Below are 23,546 nucleotides of genomic sequence, written 5' to 3' on the forward strand. Positions count from 1 at the left end.
AAATATATTATATTACATTTTTCCATTTCACTAATAATAATAGAAATAGTAATAATAAATAATGTAATAAATAAATACCATTGCATCGAAAACAAAATATTCGAGTATTTGGACTAGCAAACGATTTGTAAGTAATTGGGACAAATTGCATCCGGTGAATTGTAAAGGTACATTTGTATGACAGTTAGCTTTTCCTTCCTATCAAATCGATTCAACTTTTAACATAGAAATGTGTAGAATACAACTATACTATACTAGCATTTGCACTATGTACAAACTCCTTAATATCTTAAAATATTAGCTTGCTAAATGTCAGTTACAAAGTAATTATACTAATCGAGTCGTTATCCTAACTTTTGATGATTATTAATTTTTTTAAATATACTTCTTGATATAATGTAACAGTAAAAGGTCATACCGTCCTCTATAATAAGGTAGAACGGTACTCCTTGTCTCAATCCGTCTACTTCCAGGCATCTGCCTGCCTCTTCTCCAGGTTTCCTTTGATGGGAGACCTGGAACACTGTGTTTAGCCTCCATCCAACGGAACAGTTAATGGTTTAAGTGCTGCTTTACTAAGTGTCTAATGTGTAAATTGTAGTTGAGCGTTACCCTTGTAATTACAATGTGATTGTGAGATACCTGTGTGTATTTTTTATTTGTATTCTACCCTTCGGGCCTATGGAGGAAGTCCAGATGTTACCCCTTCAAAAATATACCCCGCTCTTCCCTGAAATAATTACTTCCGCTCATGGTGATACAGTTGAAATGTATGAGGTTTATATTTGCGGCTACCATGAAAAAAAAGTTGGTACCAATTTTCTAATTGCTTTCGGAAATTAAAAAAAAGTCCAAGAAAACCTAATATTTAGATGCACATTAATATTTCTTGTTGAAGAACAATTCCTACCTTAAGTTGTACTTTAAAATGAATCAAATAAAATAACAATTAACTTCTAAAAATGTTTAATATTATGTTTATATATTTTTAACTGATAGCATTAATTTATTCGTCATGATTTTCTGTTTGGTTTTATTTTAGTAAATCAAACATACCGTTCCTCTACCTTTCTATATTACTAATATTATTTCATTCCGTTCATATCATTTAATATTGATTATAAGTAGAAACTTTATTAATTTTTATGTTAATTTTTAAGTTCCTATCCGGTTTTTCTCTAGGTGCGTAACTTTAAATGCACACAGCCAATTATCCAATAATTTAACTTTCTGTCAATGGTTATAATACGTAGCGTTTAGTGAATTATCTATAAAAATAAAATAAATGAATACAAATTAATTCTATATTTGAAATTTTATCGTGTTATAAATAATAATAACAGTAAATATTGCTTCCGATCCTAATTTTTTGAACTTGATGTTTGCGTTAATTTAAATTTGATTTTCACAGTAAAATAAGAATTTTTTTTTTTAAAACAACTTTTAAAATATAATTTAATAAAAAATTATACAATTTTTTTAAACGTTAACTTATCTTTTCATGATAATTTGTCAATATGGGTTATAAATTTAATAGGTATGATATTAGATTTTTTTTAAATTTTTAAAGATTGCTTTATTTTATTTGTTAATCCTATGATAATTCACTTGCTATTTATATAATTATGTGGTAATAATTTATTTTTGCTATTAATACTATTCTCATGAATGAAGGGAGAACATTTTCTTGTGTAAAAATCTCTCACTTCTTATTTTACGGTATCCGGACTTAGTTTCACACACTTAACGCCTGCTACTTGGAACAAGTTACCGATAATTGAAGAATGGAATTCACCACTATACACCGTAGAGAGAATAAATGAAAAAAAAAAAAGAAAAAATCCAAATAGTGTTGCGAGTGGGGATAAATAGGGCTATTATATAATTACGGTTTCTTCTATGTCTAGACAAGCCCTTGGCCGAGAAAAGGCTTTTTCTTCCCGTAAATTAAAAGTTAGGTGACAGCTTTCAATTACAGTAAACTTCAAATAATGGCTAAATCATTAGCAAAGCATCCTGCTAACTGGGCATTGCGATCAGTTCGAGTTCCACTTATTACAATTTTAAAGTGAAAATTTTAGTCAAAGGTTTTTATTTGTATTCCGGTAATTTTTATTTGATATTGTAATTCATTAAGTACTGTAACTTAAAATTAAAACAACAGAGGATATAACTAATTGATCCGAAATTAAATAGTTTATGCTTGTTAACAAGGATCGCCTATCGCTTACTCGCGCCCAATTTACTTTTTCCAAACTTTTTTATTTTTTATAATATTTTTTAATCTCAATTCAGACCCAAAATTTCAACCTGGGATAATGTTTCGGTGAAATTTATCCATTATTCATAATTATTTATCTATTGTTATTATTATTATTTATTCATTTATATTCATTATTTCGACCATTTGGGACACGATTAGTTTTCTTTGATTTTAGGATTATATAAAAAAAAAAAACACCGTAAAGCTTAAATTATTCTAAAATAATTGCCCGATAATACTTAATAGTTGTACCGTACTAAAGTTAATAAAAATATGATAATAAGAAGACATAAATAATATAATGCTCCCTTTTTAAAATTATTTATATAATCTCAAAATTCTCTTATTTCTACAAAAACCCTAGTATTCGTTATGCAATCTTGCTGTCTATTATCCAAATGTCTAACACTAAGAAATAATATCTTATAAAAAAAAAATATTTTTTCTATCTAATAATTATGAAAAAGTGAACTTGAAATAAAATATGAAAATAATTTAATATGTTTATTAGTAAAATTTCTTTTATATGCAAATATGTAAATTGCAGTCAAAACTCTACAACTCGAAATTGGTTTTGAGTGAATTCGGTTGCTCAAAAAATCATTATTTTGAAAATTCCTTGAAAGTTCGACTACGACTTTGGATTTTCGAGTGTTGACTGCATTTTGTGGACTGAATAATTGTAATTTATCAACATCAATTAACATTGATTTTTGATATTTATTTTTTTTTTTTTGTTTCAGACACCCTTTGTTTCCGTTACTGGCTCTGATTTTCGAAAAGTGTGAGCTAGCCACATGTACCCCAAGGGATGCTGGCGTAGCAGGAGGGGACGTATGTTCGTCCGAGTCGTTTAACGAAGACATAGCAGTATTTTCTAAACAGGTAAGCAATTATAAATAAAATAAAATTATAAATAAAAATAAACAGATAAGCACGAATCGCTTGATTCAAATCTCTAAAGAAGTCCCCGTTCGATAGAATCTCCGCACATATTTTTTTATTTCCCGTATTATATTTGTCTATTGGCATGGACCAAATATGATTCAAATTATATCCTACTTAATTTTCAGGTTAAATATAAAAAATGAAAAAAAAAGGAAGAAAAAAAAAGCTCTTTGTAAAAATATATTTGCTCAAAAACTACCTTGATAGTTAATAATAATAAAATAAATTGAAGAGTTGAAGAATGGTTCCAACAAAATAATTTAAATAAAAAAAGTAAACAATTTTCCAGGTTAAAAAGTCTAAATATAAGCCTGATGCTTAACTTCATTATTATGATTCAAGTACCATATATTTATATACTACAAATATATTAAATACGTTGTTCCAAATAAATAAATTCCTTTAAATTGTTTTAAAAGATTTCAACGGTTGGTATGAATAATGAGTATTTGTGGACTGAGATGTGGTATCTTTTGTTACAATTTTTTCCTGCCTTTTTTTTTTTTTGTACGATAGAGACTTATATCACTATAGGTCAGTAAGGTCTCAACTGTCAGATTTGATGAATTTCAGTTTTAAAAATAAATATATCGTTATTGATATTGTCAATTTTTTTTTCCATTTTGTTCAGAACCACGCTTTGTCTACTCCGACCAAGTTGTAATCACAATGACTCTAAATGCTTCACGGTGCTTTTTGATTTGAATTATTATTTTATTTATTCTTATTATTATTTAATTCTTGTTTTCTTTTCTTTTTTTTAATATTCATTTGAGGTGTAAGGATCTGTTTAAAATGACGATAACAATTTCGTATAGTCTTGTTGGAAATTATTAATTAATTTAAGTACAGTAATATAATCTTTGTTAATAATATTCTGTTCACCAGTCTGTTATTTTTTTTCTATAATAGAAATTTTGATGATATCATGAACAGTCATTATAAATAATACCTTAGTAGCATATCTTAGACAACTAATAGTAATAATAATAATAAGAATATTCTAATTATTTTTGATAAATATTAACAATTTCCCTGAGATTCGTCGTTGTTCTCTTGATCGGTAGTCTAGATGTTTGAAATAGGTTATTGTTCATGCTTTATATATGTGAGGGAAATGTTAGATATTCGGCAAAATATAAAATTTCTTAAGTCTTGGGAGTATTGTGTGAAATGTTGGGGTGAACTAACCTCTCTATGTGGTAATAGAGTTTAGAAGAAATTTTCAGTATAAGCTCTTTGAATAGTGCTTTGCCACAAATTGTTTCAATGAAGTTAGCAACTTTGCGGTCAAATTATTTAAGGTGGGGTGGGGGTTAGACTGACAGCTCTCCAACGATATTCAAGTCAATAATATTGTCTGTATAAAATACATGTATAAACTGTAAAATGTAGCAATGGCAATATCTCGGACTTTATTTTATTTTATCTCTTTTGAGGAGGATGTTTTTAATGGATAGATTCGATGAAAGATGAAATGTGATTTCAGTGATATAATGGTTTTTCTTTATCTGATTAGATGCCTATAAAACTGCAATTTTTTCCATGGATAAGATGAAAACTGTTTTACCTTTGATCAAATTAAGATGTTTTTAGTTTTAGTACATGAGAGCTTTCGCTAAAAATTAAAGACTAATTAATTTTTTTCTCCATAGCCCCAATCGGATTAGGTCAGAAACAGAAACTTTTTGTGGAGAAATATTTTCTTTTCTTAACTTAATGCAGTTAATATAATTTATTAATGATTTTTTTGAATTATACATATTTGGCTTCTGAGGAGCATGGAGTTGGGACCAGGTTGCGTTGAGTTAGGTAGAGGTGTTCCCGAAGCTCCCCTCTAGCCCCTACCCATTGTTGAATGGCACAGATCTACGATTCTACATTTAACGGCTGTTCTGGGGGAACCTAACCTCCCATACCACCATCATTTTTTTCTTTATCTCCGCATTGTTTCCTTTCTTTTACATGTTTATTCTCTATTTAAGCGATCCCTAGGGGAGGCTTGGCTTACATTGTGAAACTGTTATTTTTCAAAATAAAAATTTTGTAATGAACAGTTAAAATAACAACACAATTTAAAAATTAAATCTAAATTGAATTTGTTAAAGTTTCTACTGATAAAGCCATATTTATAGGGAATCATTATTCAAGAGAGGTAAGTAAGCACATATGCATTTTAAATATTCCACCGGGAAAAAGATTTAAGAGCTCACATCGGTCGGGTAATATTTATCATCGGAGTGGGGGGTAGGGGTAGAAATGAGGGAGACAACAGGCGGACGGTTATCTTCAGGAGGGAGGGGGGAGGTCATTTTTCAAAAGGCAGGAAGGGTGGGAAGAGCCGATAAGGGCAACCTGATCACAAATGTTGCTGACACATTAACCCTCGCTCTGCCCGCAATGCCTCTCCTTTCCACATTAACTGAAAATATTGCAAGGTGTACATTTTCCTCTTTTGGTAAAAGTACAACATAGGATCAGGAATCCTGCAGGAGAAACGCTTTTGTTATACTCTATCTTCTATAAAAAGATTCATATAATAGCACACTAATCAAATTTAGTAGAATTGCTGTGTATGCTAACCATAACATTATCCTATGGATTTCTTTACCGTTTTCTTTCAACGTAAGGCTTTCCCTATAAGTTGATATCAGTTTGGTTTCGACATTTTTCAATAGATCATCCAAGAAGCTAGGACTCCTGGGGTATATATGTTGTTGAAATATAAAAGTTGCCGACTGGAGATAAAACAAAAGGGGTTGGCCTGCCGCTGGTATAAATAGGGTAGGGGCTGGCCATTTGTGTGGGCCTGCTCCTGACATCTCTGAAATATCGTCTCCCTCCGGGCCCTGTCTCTCTCTCTCGCTCTCTTCTAGGTTTTTTTTTCTCCCTTTTTTTATCTATCCTCCTCTGCTCTCACTTTTATTCTTATTTCAAATCTGGTTTCTTTGTACTCAACCGGTTTTGGAATTGAAATAATCTTTATCGTCATATAATTATGTAGCCGACCCTCTATCGCTGCATTCCTCTTCCAGTTCTCGGGACGGGAAAATACCAGAGATCCTTAGCGGATAGAGGAATATCGTGCGCGGTTTGCGTGGAATTCACAAAATAACCGCAAAGAATACATAATCAATAATTATTATGAAGTAAATGCGTATTTTTCGGACTTAAAAGAATATTGATTGATACTGATAACAAGGGCCGTCGATTATCCCCCCCCCTACTCTTATATTTAAAAATTCTAAATATGTTTACTGTTCTATTCAGGACAGTTTATGCTTTAACATTCAGTTAGTTTGATAAAGATATATTGAATTAAAACGAATAAATCGCTTGCTTTTACTTTATTATATTCGTAAAGCTGCCTTTAGCAAACTTTAGTTTTCTATTGGATACAGAATAATACCGATAAAGCTTAGTAAATACGAAATTCAATACCAAACCAATCAATATATTTTGCCTGCTTATTCCGTGATTTGAATTAAGAAATCAAAACATAGATTTTAAGGGTTAGAAGGTTAGCTGTCAGTTCAGCTCAGATTATCTTTCCAGTGAAATTTTAATGAACATATTATTTTCAATAAAATAACAATTTGTGTCTATGTCCATGACATAACATTTATTGTCAAGATATTCTTTTTTGGAAGTAAATGATGACTTGATATATATATATTATTTTTTTTTTTTTGTATTTTCAACTATATAATATCACTTTAGAAAATAATTGCATACAAGAATTCCATTCCACTGGAAATTTCAGAGTTACAGATACTGGAGAGAGTCAGGGAGTTTCAAAATATAATACTTTAAAACAATATCAGAATATAACATCATGTATAGGTAAGAGCACTTAGCTTGTATGATCGATGAGCCCAAAGCGTTGACGTGGAAATATCTTGAAACAAAGAAGCGGGAGAGAGACGGACAGGCCCCGCAGGGTGGCATCCCTCCCGCGGCGAGTAAGCCTTGTGTAAAAGTTAAACCCTGCCACAATAGGCTTAGTGCCTCCTCCTAATCAACATGTGAGGGTACCACGACCGCATCCTTCAGCTAATTGCAACCTTTATTGGGGTATGGTCCGATTGTCACATTCATCAATTAATGTCTCAGGATTCATCGAACATGTGCAGATCCGACATTAATGCCTTGGCATACTATGGATAGGAATATATTCCTTAAAAACATATCCTCAGTTATATAAGAACTAATGATTAATAGCTGGAGTGGTCTTTCCGGAATGAGAAACTTCCAAAAAAATATATTACAACAAATTTCTTTGATTTTTTTGTTTCTTGAGAATAGAATACTCGAGCTCACTGGGCGGGACAGAAGAGGTTGAGCTATGAATTAGAGGTTGCGGTAATAAGATGTGGACTGTATTACAACCGCGCTCTTATCAGTACCGATTTCGACTTCTCTCCTTTGTTTCGCGTTATGAACATTCTGATATTATTTTCCAAAAAATTATATGGCTTGTTTAGAGATGGGAATTTCGATTCTGGATTGATTTTCGATGATTTATTTCTTAGGGTGAATCTATCTCTTTCTTTTTTTTTTTTTTTTAACGATTCTTCTACTGGTTCCTTTTTTTTTTTTTTCTTTTTTTTATTATAAAATAACTCATGTATTGAACAATTTACAAACCTAATAGTTTTTCAAGCTTTTATAAACAAAAATAAAAATAAACTATAACAGAATTACTCATAAAATACATTTTGTTAAATACTAATAAAATAAGTTACTATACAGACGTTTTCAAAGCTCATTGAGATTGAAGCAAAAGTAAATTAAAAGCCCCTAAATGATTTAAGTTCATATTGTCTCCTATCATAAATAAAAAAGATCCCTACGTTTACTTTATTAATGTACCGAAATATTTAATGAGTGTATCTTTACTAGCTCGGTTTTTGTTATTTGTATTGTATTAGTAATATTTATTTACTATATATTTTTTGTATTGGTAGTTTTAAAATAAAAATAAAACTACTTATTACCAAGGAGCAGTTCTTATTAAACAAAGTATCCTCTACTCCAACTTCTTCGTCTCACCTGAATCTAATTCCAAGTGAATTGAGAATTGAGTTTCTTTCAGGCGACTCATTGATTCTATTCCAGAATCACCTGTATTTTTTTTCTAGAGTTGTTATTTAGGTATCAATCACCTTAAACACAATTTTTTAAAATAAAAAAAAAAAAGTTAACTAGAGGTCGAACAAGAAATGAAGAAGAAACATCTTATAATAAATCAAGGTTGGGTCATGGCACATCTCCGATCTACCTTTTCGAGAGACTGAGCAGGCCCTCGTTTGCATAACCACATCCCCCTCCCGGTGAGCCATTGATAGACCCTCCTCAGAGGAAGAAATTATAAATACTGTAGTTGGAGGCAATGATTAGAAGAGAATTGTCTGCTAGCGTAACCATCCGTCAAATGTGTAATGAAACGACTTCTGCAGCTGACGAGGCCAATAATGAATGAATTCATATAAATAAATTATCAAAGGCTTTGGATGTCCCCCAGGTTCGGATGTGGATTGACATCCCATCAACCTTTTAAATAGAACTTTAGTAGTCATAGCATCACTGCTTTTTTTTTTTTTTTTTAATTTTTCTATTTTTATTAAATTAAATAAACTCATTAACAGAACTTTTTGTTCTTCTGAACACTAATAATTTCATTTATAAAGAATTACTAGATAATGTCATAAGAAATGTTTTAAACTATTTCACAAACTTCATTTACTTTTCATAGTTAAGGATCATCATGAACTTCTAGGAGAAAAAGGAATTCCTATGATCATTTTCATTACTGTTTATGATATACAGTCACTAACCCGGGCAGTAGCTCCAGGCACTGTCACCGTGAAAACATGACTTAAGAACTGTAAGAATTAGGGACATAGTCGAGTGAAAAAAAAAACCTAGGCGATGATCCTTTCGCTAGTTTGCGAAAAAATGATCAACATTAGGAATGAATAATATTGGGACTTGTAAATTATTGATATGATGAGATATTAACAAAGGAACGGATATTTATTAAAAGGATTAGATTATGTTCCGTTTATGGTGGGACACTTGGGTAACAAATGTTCTAACGATGAGAGAACCCCAACTGAGGAGAGAACATTGCGGCCCAGCTGGGTGCCTCAGCCTTCAATGCCAGGCACCTGCCCCTGGCCACATACTGCGCCGGCCTCTGTCCTTGCTGTCTTCCCATCGCGGATCACTCATAGCTATCTGTCAATAGGATAGACTCCAGTCCATCCAGGAAAAGAAAGCAAGAAATTATACTTGCTACTTAATTGCCAACATAGCGAATCACCTAAACGCTAAATACAAAATAATAAATGTAGTGATGGAACACACTATATTATGGAATGGTATTCCACTTGTGGTCTGCTGGTTAGGCATTTAAATAGAGAATCTCATCTATATATTATTTTGATAATATACAGGCTGTTTTAGGGTTAAGTGTCCAATAAGAAAAAAAAATTCTATGAACGTTTGTCTCTTAGGGCTTAGCAGATACTTACGTATACACATTTTCATGCTGATAAATTATTTAAATTATTATAAATGAATTAATATTTGTTCCATCTACCTTGTGAAATAAATCTAAACATTAGCATTCATAATAAATTTTGTTCAAAGTTATATGAACCTTAGGCAGGCATCTTTCTTCCACAGCAGCAGTGGCCGAGGGGTAGTGGTTATATGATATTGTTTTGCAAGTTTCAATTATCCTTCTTCACTAAGAAATAAGATCATAGACCGGGCATGCATAGCCTGTTTGCTTAAGGTAAATCCCCCACCCCCCACCCAAATTTGGAGAGCGTTCCAATAACACATATTTAGTGCCGTTTGGCCACTGCTGCTGTGGAAGAATGATGGAGAACCTGTCTTTACAACATTTAATATTAGTTAATGTTTAAATTTCATTAATAAAGTATTTGAAACACAAGTTTATTTCATTAGCTAATTAAAATTACCTTGAACTAAAGCTTCTCCTCAGCAAGTTGCACCTCATCTTTTTGGTTGAAGGTTTCTGATTCCTACTCTAAAAAAATTGACGAAATAAAGGACGTTGTTTCACAGCTTAAGACTTTTTGGAAAATCCGATTTTAAGCTTCTCTTAACGAATTAAAACGTGTAGCCTCTATCAAATACGTAAAATTATTAGTGAAATAATTTGCAAAATGGAAGGTGGCTCAGAAGAAATAGAAAACAATATCCAGACAGACTTGAAAGAAGTCTTAAAAGCAAATCCAGGCTCGAAAGACAAATTGCTTATCGCCTTGTTCATCAGTAAAAGTGTTAATTGATTGGAAGCTTTTCGAAAATAGTACTAAGACCTGATATGCGAATTTCCCTTATAATGAGCAGATTAGTTTTTGAAATTTATAAATTAAGTACTTTTATTACATTGACATACTTCTTACATATTTCTTTTAAAATAATTACATATATATCTACATATTTATCCTTTTTAAATACGTGAAAGTCCTGAGCTTATTAAAACGAAACAGGATCACTTTTCATGGTGACATCACTAGTGCCATATTGTTCTTATTAAACGCTTAAAATGACAAAGTATCGGACTTAGTAGAAATGACAGAAGGATAAGCCTTCCGAGGAGGGAGCGATAGTGGAAATAGGAGTCTTATTAGAGCCGATAATGTGGAGTGTGTGTTTAGTTTGGTAGTTTCCCTCTTCCTTCTCTTCCATCTGTTCCCCACTTTAGTACTTGTCACTTGCGGTTTCCTTTGTATGCTCGCTCATGGGTAATTTGCCTCGCACCAGTTGGCCAGACGAAATGAAATCGTATGAAAAAGGACCGCTGGCATTTGTCCTAGCAAAAACCCGGGAGTGAGGCTAATTGTGAACGCGCCTGCTCCGTGCAAAAACACGTGCCGGCCCTACAATCAAACCAGTTAGGAATCAGATTAGGTGTTTTAATTACATCTCCTCGACCGAGCCGCTCAAAAAACTCCCAAAAGTTTCGAATTCTCCCGCATCACCCGGACTTTAAAACCATTTTGACAGTTTTGGTTTGCCATTGCTCTCTTGTGAGGAGTGCATGTCCCATCCGGCAATGCGGGTATATTTATAAACTCAGACTTGGATGGAAACTCACTAAATGTTCTGTAACTAAGATCCCTCTCCCGAGTCTTTTCGTCTCACCTCTCACGATTTGTTTATTTGCATTGCTTCAACACCTTTTTTTTTTTTTTTTTTTTTTTTTTTTTTTTTTTTTATCAATATTGCAATATTAAAGATTGTTCTAGTATAACAACTTAGAATTGCAATATTGAGCTTGGAGTTTCTAATATTTACGAATCAAGCCAACTTACCCTTACGTACACAAATGATCAATGTCTATAGTCTTAAACGAAATTAAATCGGCCATTTATCTGCCGAACAATAAGATAATTCTTCTTAAAAAATTAACCAATACATACTCGCTTCCCTTATGGTTATGTGATACCGAGATATTGTGGCATAAGCACATTAAATGATTTGGAAGGACCACTATGAATATTCAATGTACCAACACTTTATTCAAATATAATTTTTATCGAAATAAACTATTGTCGTTCTTTTTCTTTTCGTATTTCACAAACATAGGGATTCGTATAACGGGGCTTAATTACATCTATTCATAATGAGAATTTTAAGTTGAGTATATAGCTTATCTCTACTAATTAATGATAGGCTCTGATTTTGATCATTATACCGCTCTACATGCGTTTATTAAGTCTATATTTAACTGCGATATTTAATAGCCTAAATATTTTTTTAAATATAGTGGGGTTACTTTATTACCTTTAGACACGCAAATACCGCACGATCATTAATGTCAAAATTAAAATGATTTTTACTGATCAGATAATTTCTAATAATTCTTAAATCACGTGATTTCATAATTATTGTGATTTTAACTTGATTCTAGACAATGGAACGAATAAAACCTAAGAAATGATAAAGAAAGATTCAGAGAAACTGATGGTGTGAATGGAAGAGTAATAAATAACGCTGCATCTCTTGTATGGACTGGAATTTTTTTCTAAGTGGGTAATTTGAAGGTAAACAGTTGATGAAGGGAGTTTGGTCTAATGAAAGGTTGCAGCGAGAACCACAATCTAGTCACTGCTCATGACCCATGCCGCATTACTGTCATCTTCATTTGGCCTTTGATTTATCTCGTGCCTGACTCCCACTTATTCCCCAAGGGAGGTCGGAGTTGTGCCCATTGAGTGTTGATTGGTAATGAATGGCGTTTTCTTTGCCAGTCCTCGAAGGCAACTACCTGAAGCAGGTATGCCGTTTATGTTTTCCTCTGAAATTTGAATAGAAGACCTCAATACCTTTCAAAGTTTTAAATTCGAAATCAGCTAGTTCTTACGTTAAAATAAATTCCAATAACCGTATCGCACGCATACTTAAACATATGACCAGAGGATTTGGGGGATTCGAAAGAAAAATAAACAACTTAAGTGGGATTGCTATTCATATCCGGATGAAGATGTTTGGTATTAGAGGTAAAACTTGTTATAGGCCCTAGACCAGAGGGCTCGAATAAAAACAAACATTTGGCGGGTGTTGGGGTGGGGAGCAGCTGAAGGGGACGCAAACAATGCAAGGATGCCAATGCGAGGGGACATTCCGTCCAGACCAGTAATATTATCGCTTGTCTGCTCGGATTCAGAGCGCCCGTCATTGCTTTTCAAACATTCAACCGTCATTTAATAAAACAATATTACCTGATGAGTCCATGATCTTGATTTGATAATGTCAGTTTGATAATGTAGTTATTTGGTACCTAACTGATATTTAACCTGTTAACATGACGCTGTTGCAAGCTTAGGCATCGACATTTGAATATGAGTTATTAAAAGCCTATCTATACCTTTGTTCATGAACACTAGTGTTTCTCAACTCAACTGTTTCTATAACTGTAAATGTCCTTTATTTAGAATACGTAGGCGTCGGTTGTCTCCAAGGGGACATATAACAGAAAAGGCAATGTCCCAGTCGGATTTCATTGAGTACTTGTCATCGGCGACCTATTTGAGCTGGCTACTGGTCATTGAATAATTTCAGGGTCATTCCAAGATTGTACAGTTTTATATACTTCTTACGAGATATTTACAACTTAATAGCTCACACTGTAGTGATGTTTGGCTTTCGCAATGCTTGATAAAGCTAGTCAGGTATGATATAAAGTTGTAATGCAACCGCTATGCGTCTACAAGGGTATTGCAGCTGTTTAAGGAATCTATTATACTTGGTAATGTAGAGGTAGTGAGGCCTCCACCAATAGCTGTGGGTTCCAATATGGTTGCCGACTCACCGGCATTTTATTTTGTATCCTATGTATCATTATGACGATATAATTAATTTATTTCTAGGAAAGCATAACTCTTTGCTTTATATTAACAACTTACAAATATAAACGTACACAAGGATGTGAAGAAAGGTGGAGAAACACTTAGAGCATTGGAAAGGAATTAGCATAAGTGAGGTTGAGAAGGCTTCCTTCTATTAATAGCTACAAGGAAGATGAGCTTTGTGTCCAGCTGCCGGGGACACGCCAACGTGGGCACGCATCCCAAGGGAATTGGAACACATGGCTCCCCAGCAACCGAAAATTGTCCAAAATTGAATCCCATCTGTGGAACCGCTATCAAAACGTCTCCCTTACCAACCTATCGTCCTGGTCTTTTCAGAATAACATGTTATTTGCGTTTTTGGCTGATATTTTCAATTGGTGGCTGAATCAGCTGGTGAATTATTTTGATGGAATAAGTAGGGGAAAAAAAAAAGAATAGCGAAATGAGTTAGCGTGTGCTGGAATTTAATACAGTGAAACTCCTGCGGGAAAGTTGGATTTGTCCTTTATACAGAAGTTTACGTTAAGAAAAGGTTAATATAAAAAGAACACAAACATGTAATAATAAAATTAATAATATATCATCCAATAATGCTATTTTTCGAAATCAAACCATTATTATGCATATATCATTTTTTCATACTCGGGAAATTATTTTGGAATGTCTCAAGAACGATAAGTTCATTTTTTTTTAATGATAAAAAAAAAATTATAATTGATCAAACTTTCAAGAAAGATTTATTAAAAACTGTTAGTTCAAGCACAATATTTACCGGCTATCCATTGCCCTGAAACCTGAAACACAATCATAATTCTCTTATATCTTAGCCGGAGAAATATTAAATGGGTACCTAATCCATTAGAGCCCCTGAGGGCGGAGGTATGAGCTGGCGCAGTAGAGATGTTTACTCCAGTAGCTTGCCAGATAATAGCTTGATAACTGTTTGATCAGGGGGTCCGGCCCCTGTCCTAGCGAAAATTATATGTTATTACAGGGCGCAACCCATTTTGTCAACTACACAATTGCCCCGCTTGGGTATGTTTTTGAACTAGTTTCAGCAATCAGATTACACTCTTGTATGATGGCTATTTCGTGCGACTATTTTGCCATTAGTTAACTCCTCGATTAAATGCTTTCTCATTAATATCTAAACAATGCTTTTTGGAGAACGTTATATACCGAAATCTACAAGAATTAGCACATGCTGGAATATATACACCAGAACTAAAAGAATTTTATTTTTTTCTGATTGTAATTTTAATTTTTATTAACATTACCGATGGCAAATGTCTGCTCACAATCTATAATAACCTTTTAATTGCATCCTAAACTCTCCAATCCCATATCACAACCTTCGAAGAATGGCCCCGAAATTGGAGGATGAAAATAAATCCCAACTAATTCCATCAAATACTCTCCGCCGTGAGCTTACCGACTGCCCAACAGTATACTTAAATAATGTTGCTCATACCCCTGTTATACAGATCTACTACCTAGGACTACATCTATCTAGACTACATCTGGACAAATGACTAACTTGAAATCTTCACACAAGACAGGAAACTTCACGTCGATTCCGACTAGTACTGCAATTACTAGACAAACGGTCTAAACTTCCAATTCATTACAAAAGACTGATCTACATAACTATAATCAGGCCTATCTGGACATACGGAGTTGAGTTTTGGGGCTTCACGAAACTTCGAATTCCTCTCGTATCCAATCCTTACTATCCAAAATCCTTCGTGTAATGCTTAATGCTCCTTACTTTGTCAAAAATAAAATCATCTATAAAGACCTTAATCTTCCGTATGTAACCGATCTAGCCAGAACCAGATATTAATCCTTCCATTATTAACTCCCTAACCTCCTAAGGCCACTAGTTCCTAACCTTGCTTCCTCTTCCATTTCTGACAATCATCTGAGGCGTTTGGAAAGGAGATGGCCACGAGACCTTCTAATGTAAAAAAACGTTTATTTAAGTGCTACCAATGGGTAGATTTTCTACATGTCATTGTAGATTTGATCAAATCTAAGATCAAGTAATAAAAAATAATAAGATATAGTAATAAAAAAAGATGATATATATATATATATATATATATATATATTAGGAATTATATCAAATTTGTGAAGTTGATATCTTAATAGCATAATTAATGGATTGCATATTCAATATTTAAGAAAATGTCTTTTAAAATGAGAAAGATAGTGATCCAAATAAGAAGTTTGATTTTTATGTAGAATATATATTTCCTGTTATGGCTAATAAGTTTGAAAATTTATGCATACGCACATGAACCTTTTTAGTAACTTAAAAAAAAAAAAGGAAATGACAAATATATAGCAGTTCATAGTTTGACATTTAATCAAGTCAAATGATACATCGCCTCAGTCCACTTACCTCCCGACGGCATCCAACTTTCCATAGCGGGCGGCTTTATTATGGAAGCTACAAGAAGGCTGAAGAAGAAATGAAAAATCTGTGCGTAGAGGTTAGAGATGAACGGTAAAAAATAAATAATATACACGCATATATAATAAAAAAATAATAAAAACCCATATAAAAAAATATCTTCGACTTTATACTAGTAGAGATAGAGACGAATGTATGATATAAAAAAAAACCAACTAGCATCCGTGAGCCACAGACCTGCCGTGGGAACTTAGACCTAGCTTCTACCCTATTCACCGCTTCCCCACTTCTTCGCGGCTTTTTCTATTTTTTAATTTCTTGTCACATCGTGGAACTTGAAGCAGCAATGAGGACAAAAGGAGTCAAGATTTTCGAAAGAATAAGGGGAAAAAATGTCGATAGTGTAGAAAATCGTGTGAGCCTCGTCGCATGTTAGTGGCAGCCACGTGTCCTATGGCTAATGTCGATTGGATGGTATCGACCTTAATTCGATAATTTTTTTTTAATATTTATTTATTGCTATTTACAACTATACATTATAATACATTTAGTAAATCTGATCTAAGTTAAATTGGAGTGTTACAGGCGTGTAGAGAAACTACCCATTGGTAGCACTCTAATGACATTTTACATTAGCTGGTCTCGTGGCCATCTTCTTCGATAAATTTTTAAAACTAAAAACAAATAAAATTATAATCGTAAATTTTCAAATAACATTATAGTAAAGAGATCGATCCTTATCATTTGTCAATATTATAATACATAATTCACAATGCATATCATTATCAATACTAAACTACTATCATAAATCTATATTAAATTATTTCACTAACTTTTTTTTTTGCAATAATCTTACTAGCCTATCTAAACGTTTATCGTTTAAATAATCTAAAACCACATCGTTATTTGATTAATTCTTATTAAAGCATCAACTTCAAAGTTCAGATAAAATTTTATTTAAGGCGAGAAAGTAATATGTATTCTTTATGTACCTTGGCATTCTTCACTATTTATATCATAATTTAAGATTATAAGTTCACTTCTAGTCATGAATATCCATTTCATATCACTTTATTTTTTCCCCTGCTATTTAAATGATTATTTTATTTAAATTATAATTGTTATTTATAAGACTAAAACTTGTGAGATAACTTATATTTAAAAAAATATCAAGTATTGGTATCGAATATTGAAAAGTAGTGAAATTTATTTACTAAAACCAATAGTCATGGTTAACAAGTAATTTTCTACTGCTAAGTCCAACGAGTTCAGCAGTAATCACTGAATAGCAGGCAACCCATTACTAGGACTACGAGTTCAGTCAAAATTAATAGTTTCTTTTAATAGTTTAACATTTTCAAGATTTATCTCTTAAACAATGGTTCTAATTAGGAAAAAAATTCAAGTTTTTTTTTTTTAAGCTATCTGTTAAAGAAATAAATGAATCGCAACTGAACAGTAACTGTAAAAATTAACTTCAAATCTGATCAAATAACCTAAACTTTTCCTACTAATTTTAACTTTAAAAATTATTTTTATATTTTATAGTACTATCTTATTTCTGATAAATAAAACCTTTCTTAACATTCTGTATCAGTAAAATTTTTTGTTCTAATACTTATCCTCAATCTTCAGTTTTTTCATACACTTGTGCGTCGAATTTTATATATGAACATTTTTTTACGACTAATTAAACTCATCTTAATTTCGATTTCTGAACAATTATAATTGTTTCCGACTAACAATTCTACAAAGGAGCTAAAACGTTGGTGTAGAAGCTCATAAACATCGAAAATCGGGTAGAGTCAATCCTCACTGTTTCTCCAAAAGTCTGTCTACTGATATCTTTCATGAAATCCAGGACGAAATTAAATTACAAAAAAATTTCGGTAACTTTTATTGTAGAAAAAATTATCGGAATTATAAAGAGAGAATCAGTTTAGATCCTAATCCCTAAAACTGACAGTGTTAAAAAAATAAATTAATTAATATTTCTTATGTTTTCCATTGCTACCGAATCTAAAACAAAGTGAAACTGGATGATATATATTTACGATCGAATATATATTAACAAATTATATATGAGTTTAGTTAGCACATGTGCTAATTTTTTATTTCCACTAAAAAAAAAATATGCGACATTTATTCGAAAAGGCACAACTTCGGGTAAGAGGTAATTGCCCATTTATAATTTGAAAAGTACGATTTTTCGAATTCGTTGCTATTTTTCTAGGCAATCTTAAACCATTTTTGTGATTTTGAAAATATCAAAGGTGAGGTACCACAAAACATTGAAACTAATACAGTGTAAGTTAATAATAAAAAAAAAAATATATAAGTTTTCACTTAAATAGTAAATAAAAAAAAAGAAAATATTGTGAGACTATTCAATATTTATTTCCTTTTCTAATAATTTATATTAATACCGCGTTAACAAAAAAATGTCAAACATGATCAATATAGTATTAAAAATGTCTATTATTTTTATTTTATAAATAAAAATTACAATATTTATATTATTATTTTTAATTAATTTAAAAGGAAGAATTAATTATTTGTAATTATTACTTTTATTATTTTCTCAAATGTCCGAGTTAGCTTTAGGCTCTTCGCCTCAATGTGCAGTTCAATAAATTGAGACCAATCTTCATCCATTACACTTGCTATTGTTCGTATGTGAATGGCGAAACGGCCCTCTTTGACATTTGTGTTTTATCAAGTATTCTCTTTGATACCTATCCTCTGAAGGGGAATAAAACGAATATAAGAAAGCGTCTTCCAGTGGTAACGTTCTTACCTGAAAGACCCTTTTCTGTTCCTGGCCATTGAAAGAATTCGCTTGGCATGACTTACCAACACGAATAATGGCAAGCATGCTTTCACAAACTAAACTATAATGCAGAAGTTTTAAATAAAAATTAATGATAATCGATTATTTAGCAGACGTAGAAGTAACTGGGTTAAAATATATGAGAATTTTGATATCAAAATCGATTGAGAATCGACTGAATCTCTCCATAAACACGTGATGGACTATTTTTACACTAATACTCCTTATCACAGTGGTTGTAGTAATCCTAACAGGAAGTTTGTACTCAATTTTTATAAGAGCTGATATTTCCTAAAAAGAATTCAATTTATACATTTCGATTTAAAAAAAAAAATTACAAATACCTCTCATTAGTAGCAATTAAGTTGAAAAATTCAGTTCGAATTTATTATAATCTTGTTTCATAATTTTAACCTGTTACAAGCATTTTGTTGAAAGGCAGAAAACTGTTTATGTTATTTGCTCAGTTTAGACTTTGATGGTTGCCTCGTTTAGGTGGATCCCAGGTAGACAGATGCTATTTCGAACCTTTTCACTTTTCCATAATGCAGATGTGTCTGCCTCAAAAGCAAGTTTTGACACGCTAGAAAATATTTGTTTTTCTAAGTCAAAAGTGAAAGTTTTGCTGACAATGTCCATTTTCTAATAAATAGAAAACATTTTCTAAAGCACGATGCTTATTCAGAAACGATTTACTTTGATGCTAATATATGTGAAGTCCCAACCTTAATTTGAAAAATACCTGATTTCTTTATGAACGCATCTTCTGAATTATGAATTAATTGCTAGTAACGTTAAATGAATAAACATTTTCCTCTGGGTATGTATGTCTGTCTCGTCCTACAATATGAAACATCAATATCAATATTTTAGGCAAAATAACAACAAATTTATTCACATAAATATGAATTATTCATACAGAGTTCAGGGCTGTTTTTTTTTTAGCTGTCTAAAATTTAAATTCGGGAATTAAAGATTTTCTGTATTTTCATGCAACTGATGCATATTGATATAAAAAGGATGACATTTTTACCGTACATGTATGCAGTTAAAATACATCCGTTCAGGAAATACGTTTCTGAATTAACTTATTTCAAATTGGACACAGTATTAAAACGAAATGTATCCTCATTTTTAATGGATTATATTTGTCATACAAGTCCTCTTTTAACGATGTAAACGGTGAATATTTTAAAAAAATTTCCAGTGTGATAGATTAATAGACCAGTATGCACACTTATCTAATTATATTCAGAACTATTAATTTTTTGCCGATATTGCTTATAAATATAAGCATGTTGTTAAATTAATATTTTTCTAATAATAGTAGGGAAATAATTTTATTTAATATCGAAAACGATTCTTAATCTATTCACAGCTATGTATAAGAGAAACATAAACCTACAGCATGTTAAGAAAAGAAGGGATTTTAAACTACATTTGGGCTGCGCTGTTTATTTAGGCTTGGTAACTGTTGATGTCTATCCCATATTTACAATGAGCACTGTCGTTTGTATTTACCTTAAGTACGTACAAGCTAATTACTTCCAGTGAAAGTCCCTCTTTTCAACATTGTCTTATCTCCAAAATCGCTTTTGTAAATTATGTCCAAATATGCCTGCCAACACATTAAGGTCATTATGACTTCCAGTCACCTTAAGTATAGATGCTAACCATGATATGAGTTATCGTTTTAGAGCGGAGGGTTGGGTCCTAGGTTGGGTTGGTGCCTTTTAGGGAAGTTTATGGTGGCCTACCCTCGTCAAATGTGGACAGTTCCTGGGACTGACCCTCTGGGACTGCTCTAATTGCATTCCATGGACCAGGCAGCCAATATTAGCAACTCCATGGATTAGGGATCCCTGACAAATGTTCCAACAAAAAGTGGGTCTTCACAATGGTAGAGAATGCATATATCAGCCAGTTTTAGTTTATAAATATCATTTCTATAATGTATTGTTGTATTTAATACAACTACTGTTAATGATAACTTAATTAGTATTTTGTTCAAAAATAAATTTTTAAGGAAATGTTTGATAAAACCAGAGTCGTTTCCAAATCACATACATATATTATTGTCATTTAAAAAATGAATCGTAATTTGTATTGATAAATCTTGAAAATCTTTTTTAAGACTGATAAAAATATATACAAACTGTTTTAATTTTTTTTTTCATAAGTTTTAAAAGAAGCTTCCTTCCAGATGTTACCTCAACGTGACCCTGTAAACATCCGCTTACTCTTGAACAGAGAGTTAAAAGGCATTTGTCATCTTCAAGAATATTTTTCCATGGAAATATTTGTATTAATATAGAAATGGGTGGTTTATACCACCTTCTTGAATGCTTGTAGCCTACAGTTTAGGCCGAAACGTCCTCAAGTCCGTATATCCTAACTTATTATATAGCCTCATTGCTTATGTATGCCCTAAAATATCACTGAATTTTTTTTAAAAAAGAAGAAATATAAACATTTATTTGTCTCGGAAACCAAAACTGACAAAAAATACACTTACGAATAAAAAAATTAAAGATTATTTTCAAGCAAAAATTTATTTTTACGTTAAGGTTCTCTCAACTTATAGATTCACAGTTGCACATGGAAGCAAGTGATTGATTCTATACAAGAAGATATCCTCTCTCTTGCTGACACCGATTTAATTTCCCCCACCACTGCCACGCTTCTGATGAACTTAATTGCGTAATGTTGCGTTACGAAACGTGGCATGTGAAACGTCTCTTTGGCAAGTGGAAAGTTCCCCATTACAAGATGGATGTACGCTAAGTATCTCGCGGTGGCAATCCATGTCATGAACGAAGATGATGTATCGAATGCGAGTATCGATTGTTGTAGCAAATACTTAAATTGAGAAATAGGATATGATAGATACATGATTTTATTGCAAGACTTATTACTATGTTTATAAGCCACATCTCGAATATAACATAAGACATAACTGTAATATGAATTGATTACATCATTAATTTACCTTGTATTAATGAATTTTCTTTTATTATAACCAACATATATCTTAAGAAAGAACAAAACAAATTATTTAAAAGTTTAAAAAGATTTAAACACTATATATACAATGATTATAATTTTAACCGAAACTAAAAATAAATTATAATAAAGAAAAATTAAAAAATAAAATACTTATTTGAGGGTAATAAAAAAAACAAACGATGTTAAATAGACAATATATTTTTATATTTTCAAAAAGAAAAAAAAAATTATTACCAACATGTTTATTGACAAATATTAAAAAATCACTAGTATGTATTTTCAATGTATTATATGATTCAATTAGAATTTATTTCAACCCATTAGGTTATAATTATTTATATCTTCAGTTCAGATATATCTTTAACAACTATTAAATTTTTAGTGTCAATAAATTTTCAGATTAACTCAATCCAATTATAATATAAAAAGAAATTTCTTGCGTTGGGACTTTTTTGATCTGTATCAGAACCCTCAGTATTCAATTCATAATTAAAACGTTCGTTTGAGAAAAAATAAATAATTAAGATTTTCATTCTATTAAGTAGTTGATAAAAATTTCAAGTTGATTTTGCAACTCAAATTATACTTTTGGATGCATGATCTTGTGAATCTAAGGAATTTTTTATTTATGTATTTGTTTAACTAAATGTCTTAAATGCTTTGCGGTGTTACTTTATTTATTTATGTATCAGCTTCCACTATTTAACAATATTTTTGGAAATAAATGATGGATCGAATAAAGAAAAAAGGTTTTATTGACATTTTTGTAGACAAGACCTTCTTAGGAAAGTAGTCCTATATAATAATGTTGTTACAGTCCCTTCCAAAAGCAGAACATTTACGACGTACAGGTAGAAGGTAAATCTTGAAGGCTTTTTACCGTTACTACAAATTCGTTTCACTTCTTCTTTTATTATCTTGTACTTGTGGCAGTTTCAAAATAAGTTAATTTTTTCAAAGTTTCAGCCTAATTCAGAATCATATATATATATATATATATTCTATTCGAGTTTTAAGTTTTAGATATCAAAAAATAAATTTCTTATTTGTCTAGCTGAATCCAAACTTTTTTTTTTGTTTAAACGGCCCGAAGTCGGGGATTGGAGTAAAAATGGTTCTGTATCAATTTCATATAATTATACACAACATAAATATATTATGTATCAACTATTTATTTTCCGAGGTTTCGCCCCACTTTGTAGTGCTTCATCGGGGCTAAAAAGATACAACAAATATTTTTAAAAATTTACCATAATAGGATAATAAGATACAAAAGGTAAATTAAGGTAGACTTGAAATTAAGTAAGTATAAGTGAAAAGAAAATTATATAGAAATGAATGAAAAAAGAAATAAAATAGTGTTAATATGAAATAGACAATGATAAGAATATAAAAAAATAAAAATAAAAATTAAGCAACCTATTAGGTAAAAAAATATTTTTTATTATTTTGATGATTATCATTATTTCTTCCACCAGAAATGGTAAGCAGGCTTAACTGACACACTATATTTTAAAATCAAGAATTATTGATATTATGATGAAGGATTTCATGTACACAGAACTATTTTTAACTTAAGTATTAAAATATTTATTTCTTATTAGATATCGAAATATTTATTGCTTATTTAATATTAAAATATTTATTGCTTATTTAATATTAAGATATTTATTTCTTATTAAATATTAA

The 23,546-nt window shown here is 31.4% G+C and overlaps 1 protein-coding gene across 3 annotated transcripts in view; it reads left to right on the forward strand.

The window, feature by feature from the left end:
* The window catches only part of hth (homothorax), a 321,058-nt gene that overhangs the window by 35,788 nt on the left and 261,724 nt on the right, over positions 1-23,546 (forward strand). For all 3 annotated transcript variants that reach the window (XM_067045908.1, XM_067045909.1, XM_067045910.1), the window contains exon 3: positions 3,007-3,148. In XM_067045908.1, the coding sequence (XP_066902009.1) occupies positions 3,007-3,148 (142 nt within the window). The remainder of the gene's footprint in view (positions 1-3,006; positions 3,149-23,546) is intronic.

This window comes from Halyomorpha halys, unplaced genomic scaffold (genome assembly GCF_000696795.3).
Source record: "Halyomorpha halys isolate HHAL.00 unplaced genomic scaffold, Hhal_1.1 Scaffold447.1, whole genome shotgun sequence".
Taxonomy (NCBI): domain Eukaryota; kingdom Metazoa; phylum Arthropoda; class Insecta; order Hemiptera; family Pentatomidae; genus Halyomorpha; species Halyomorpha halys.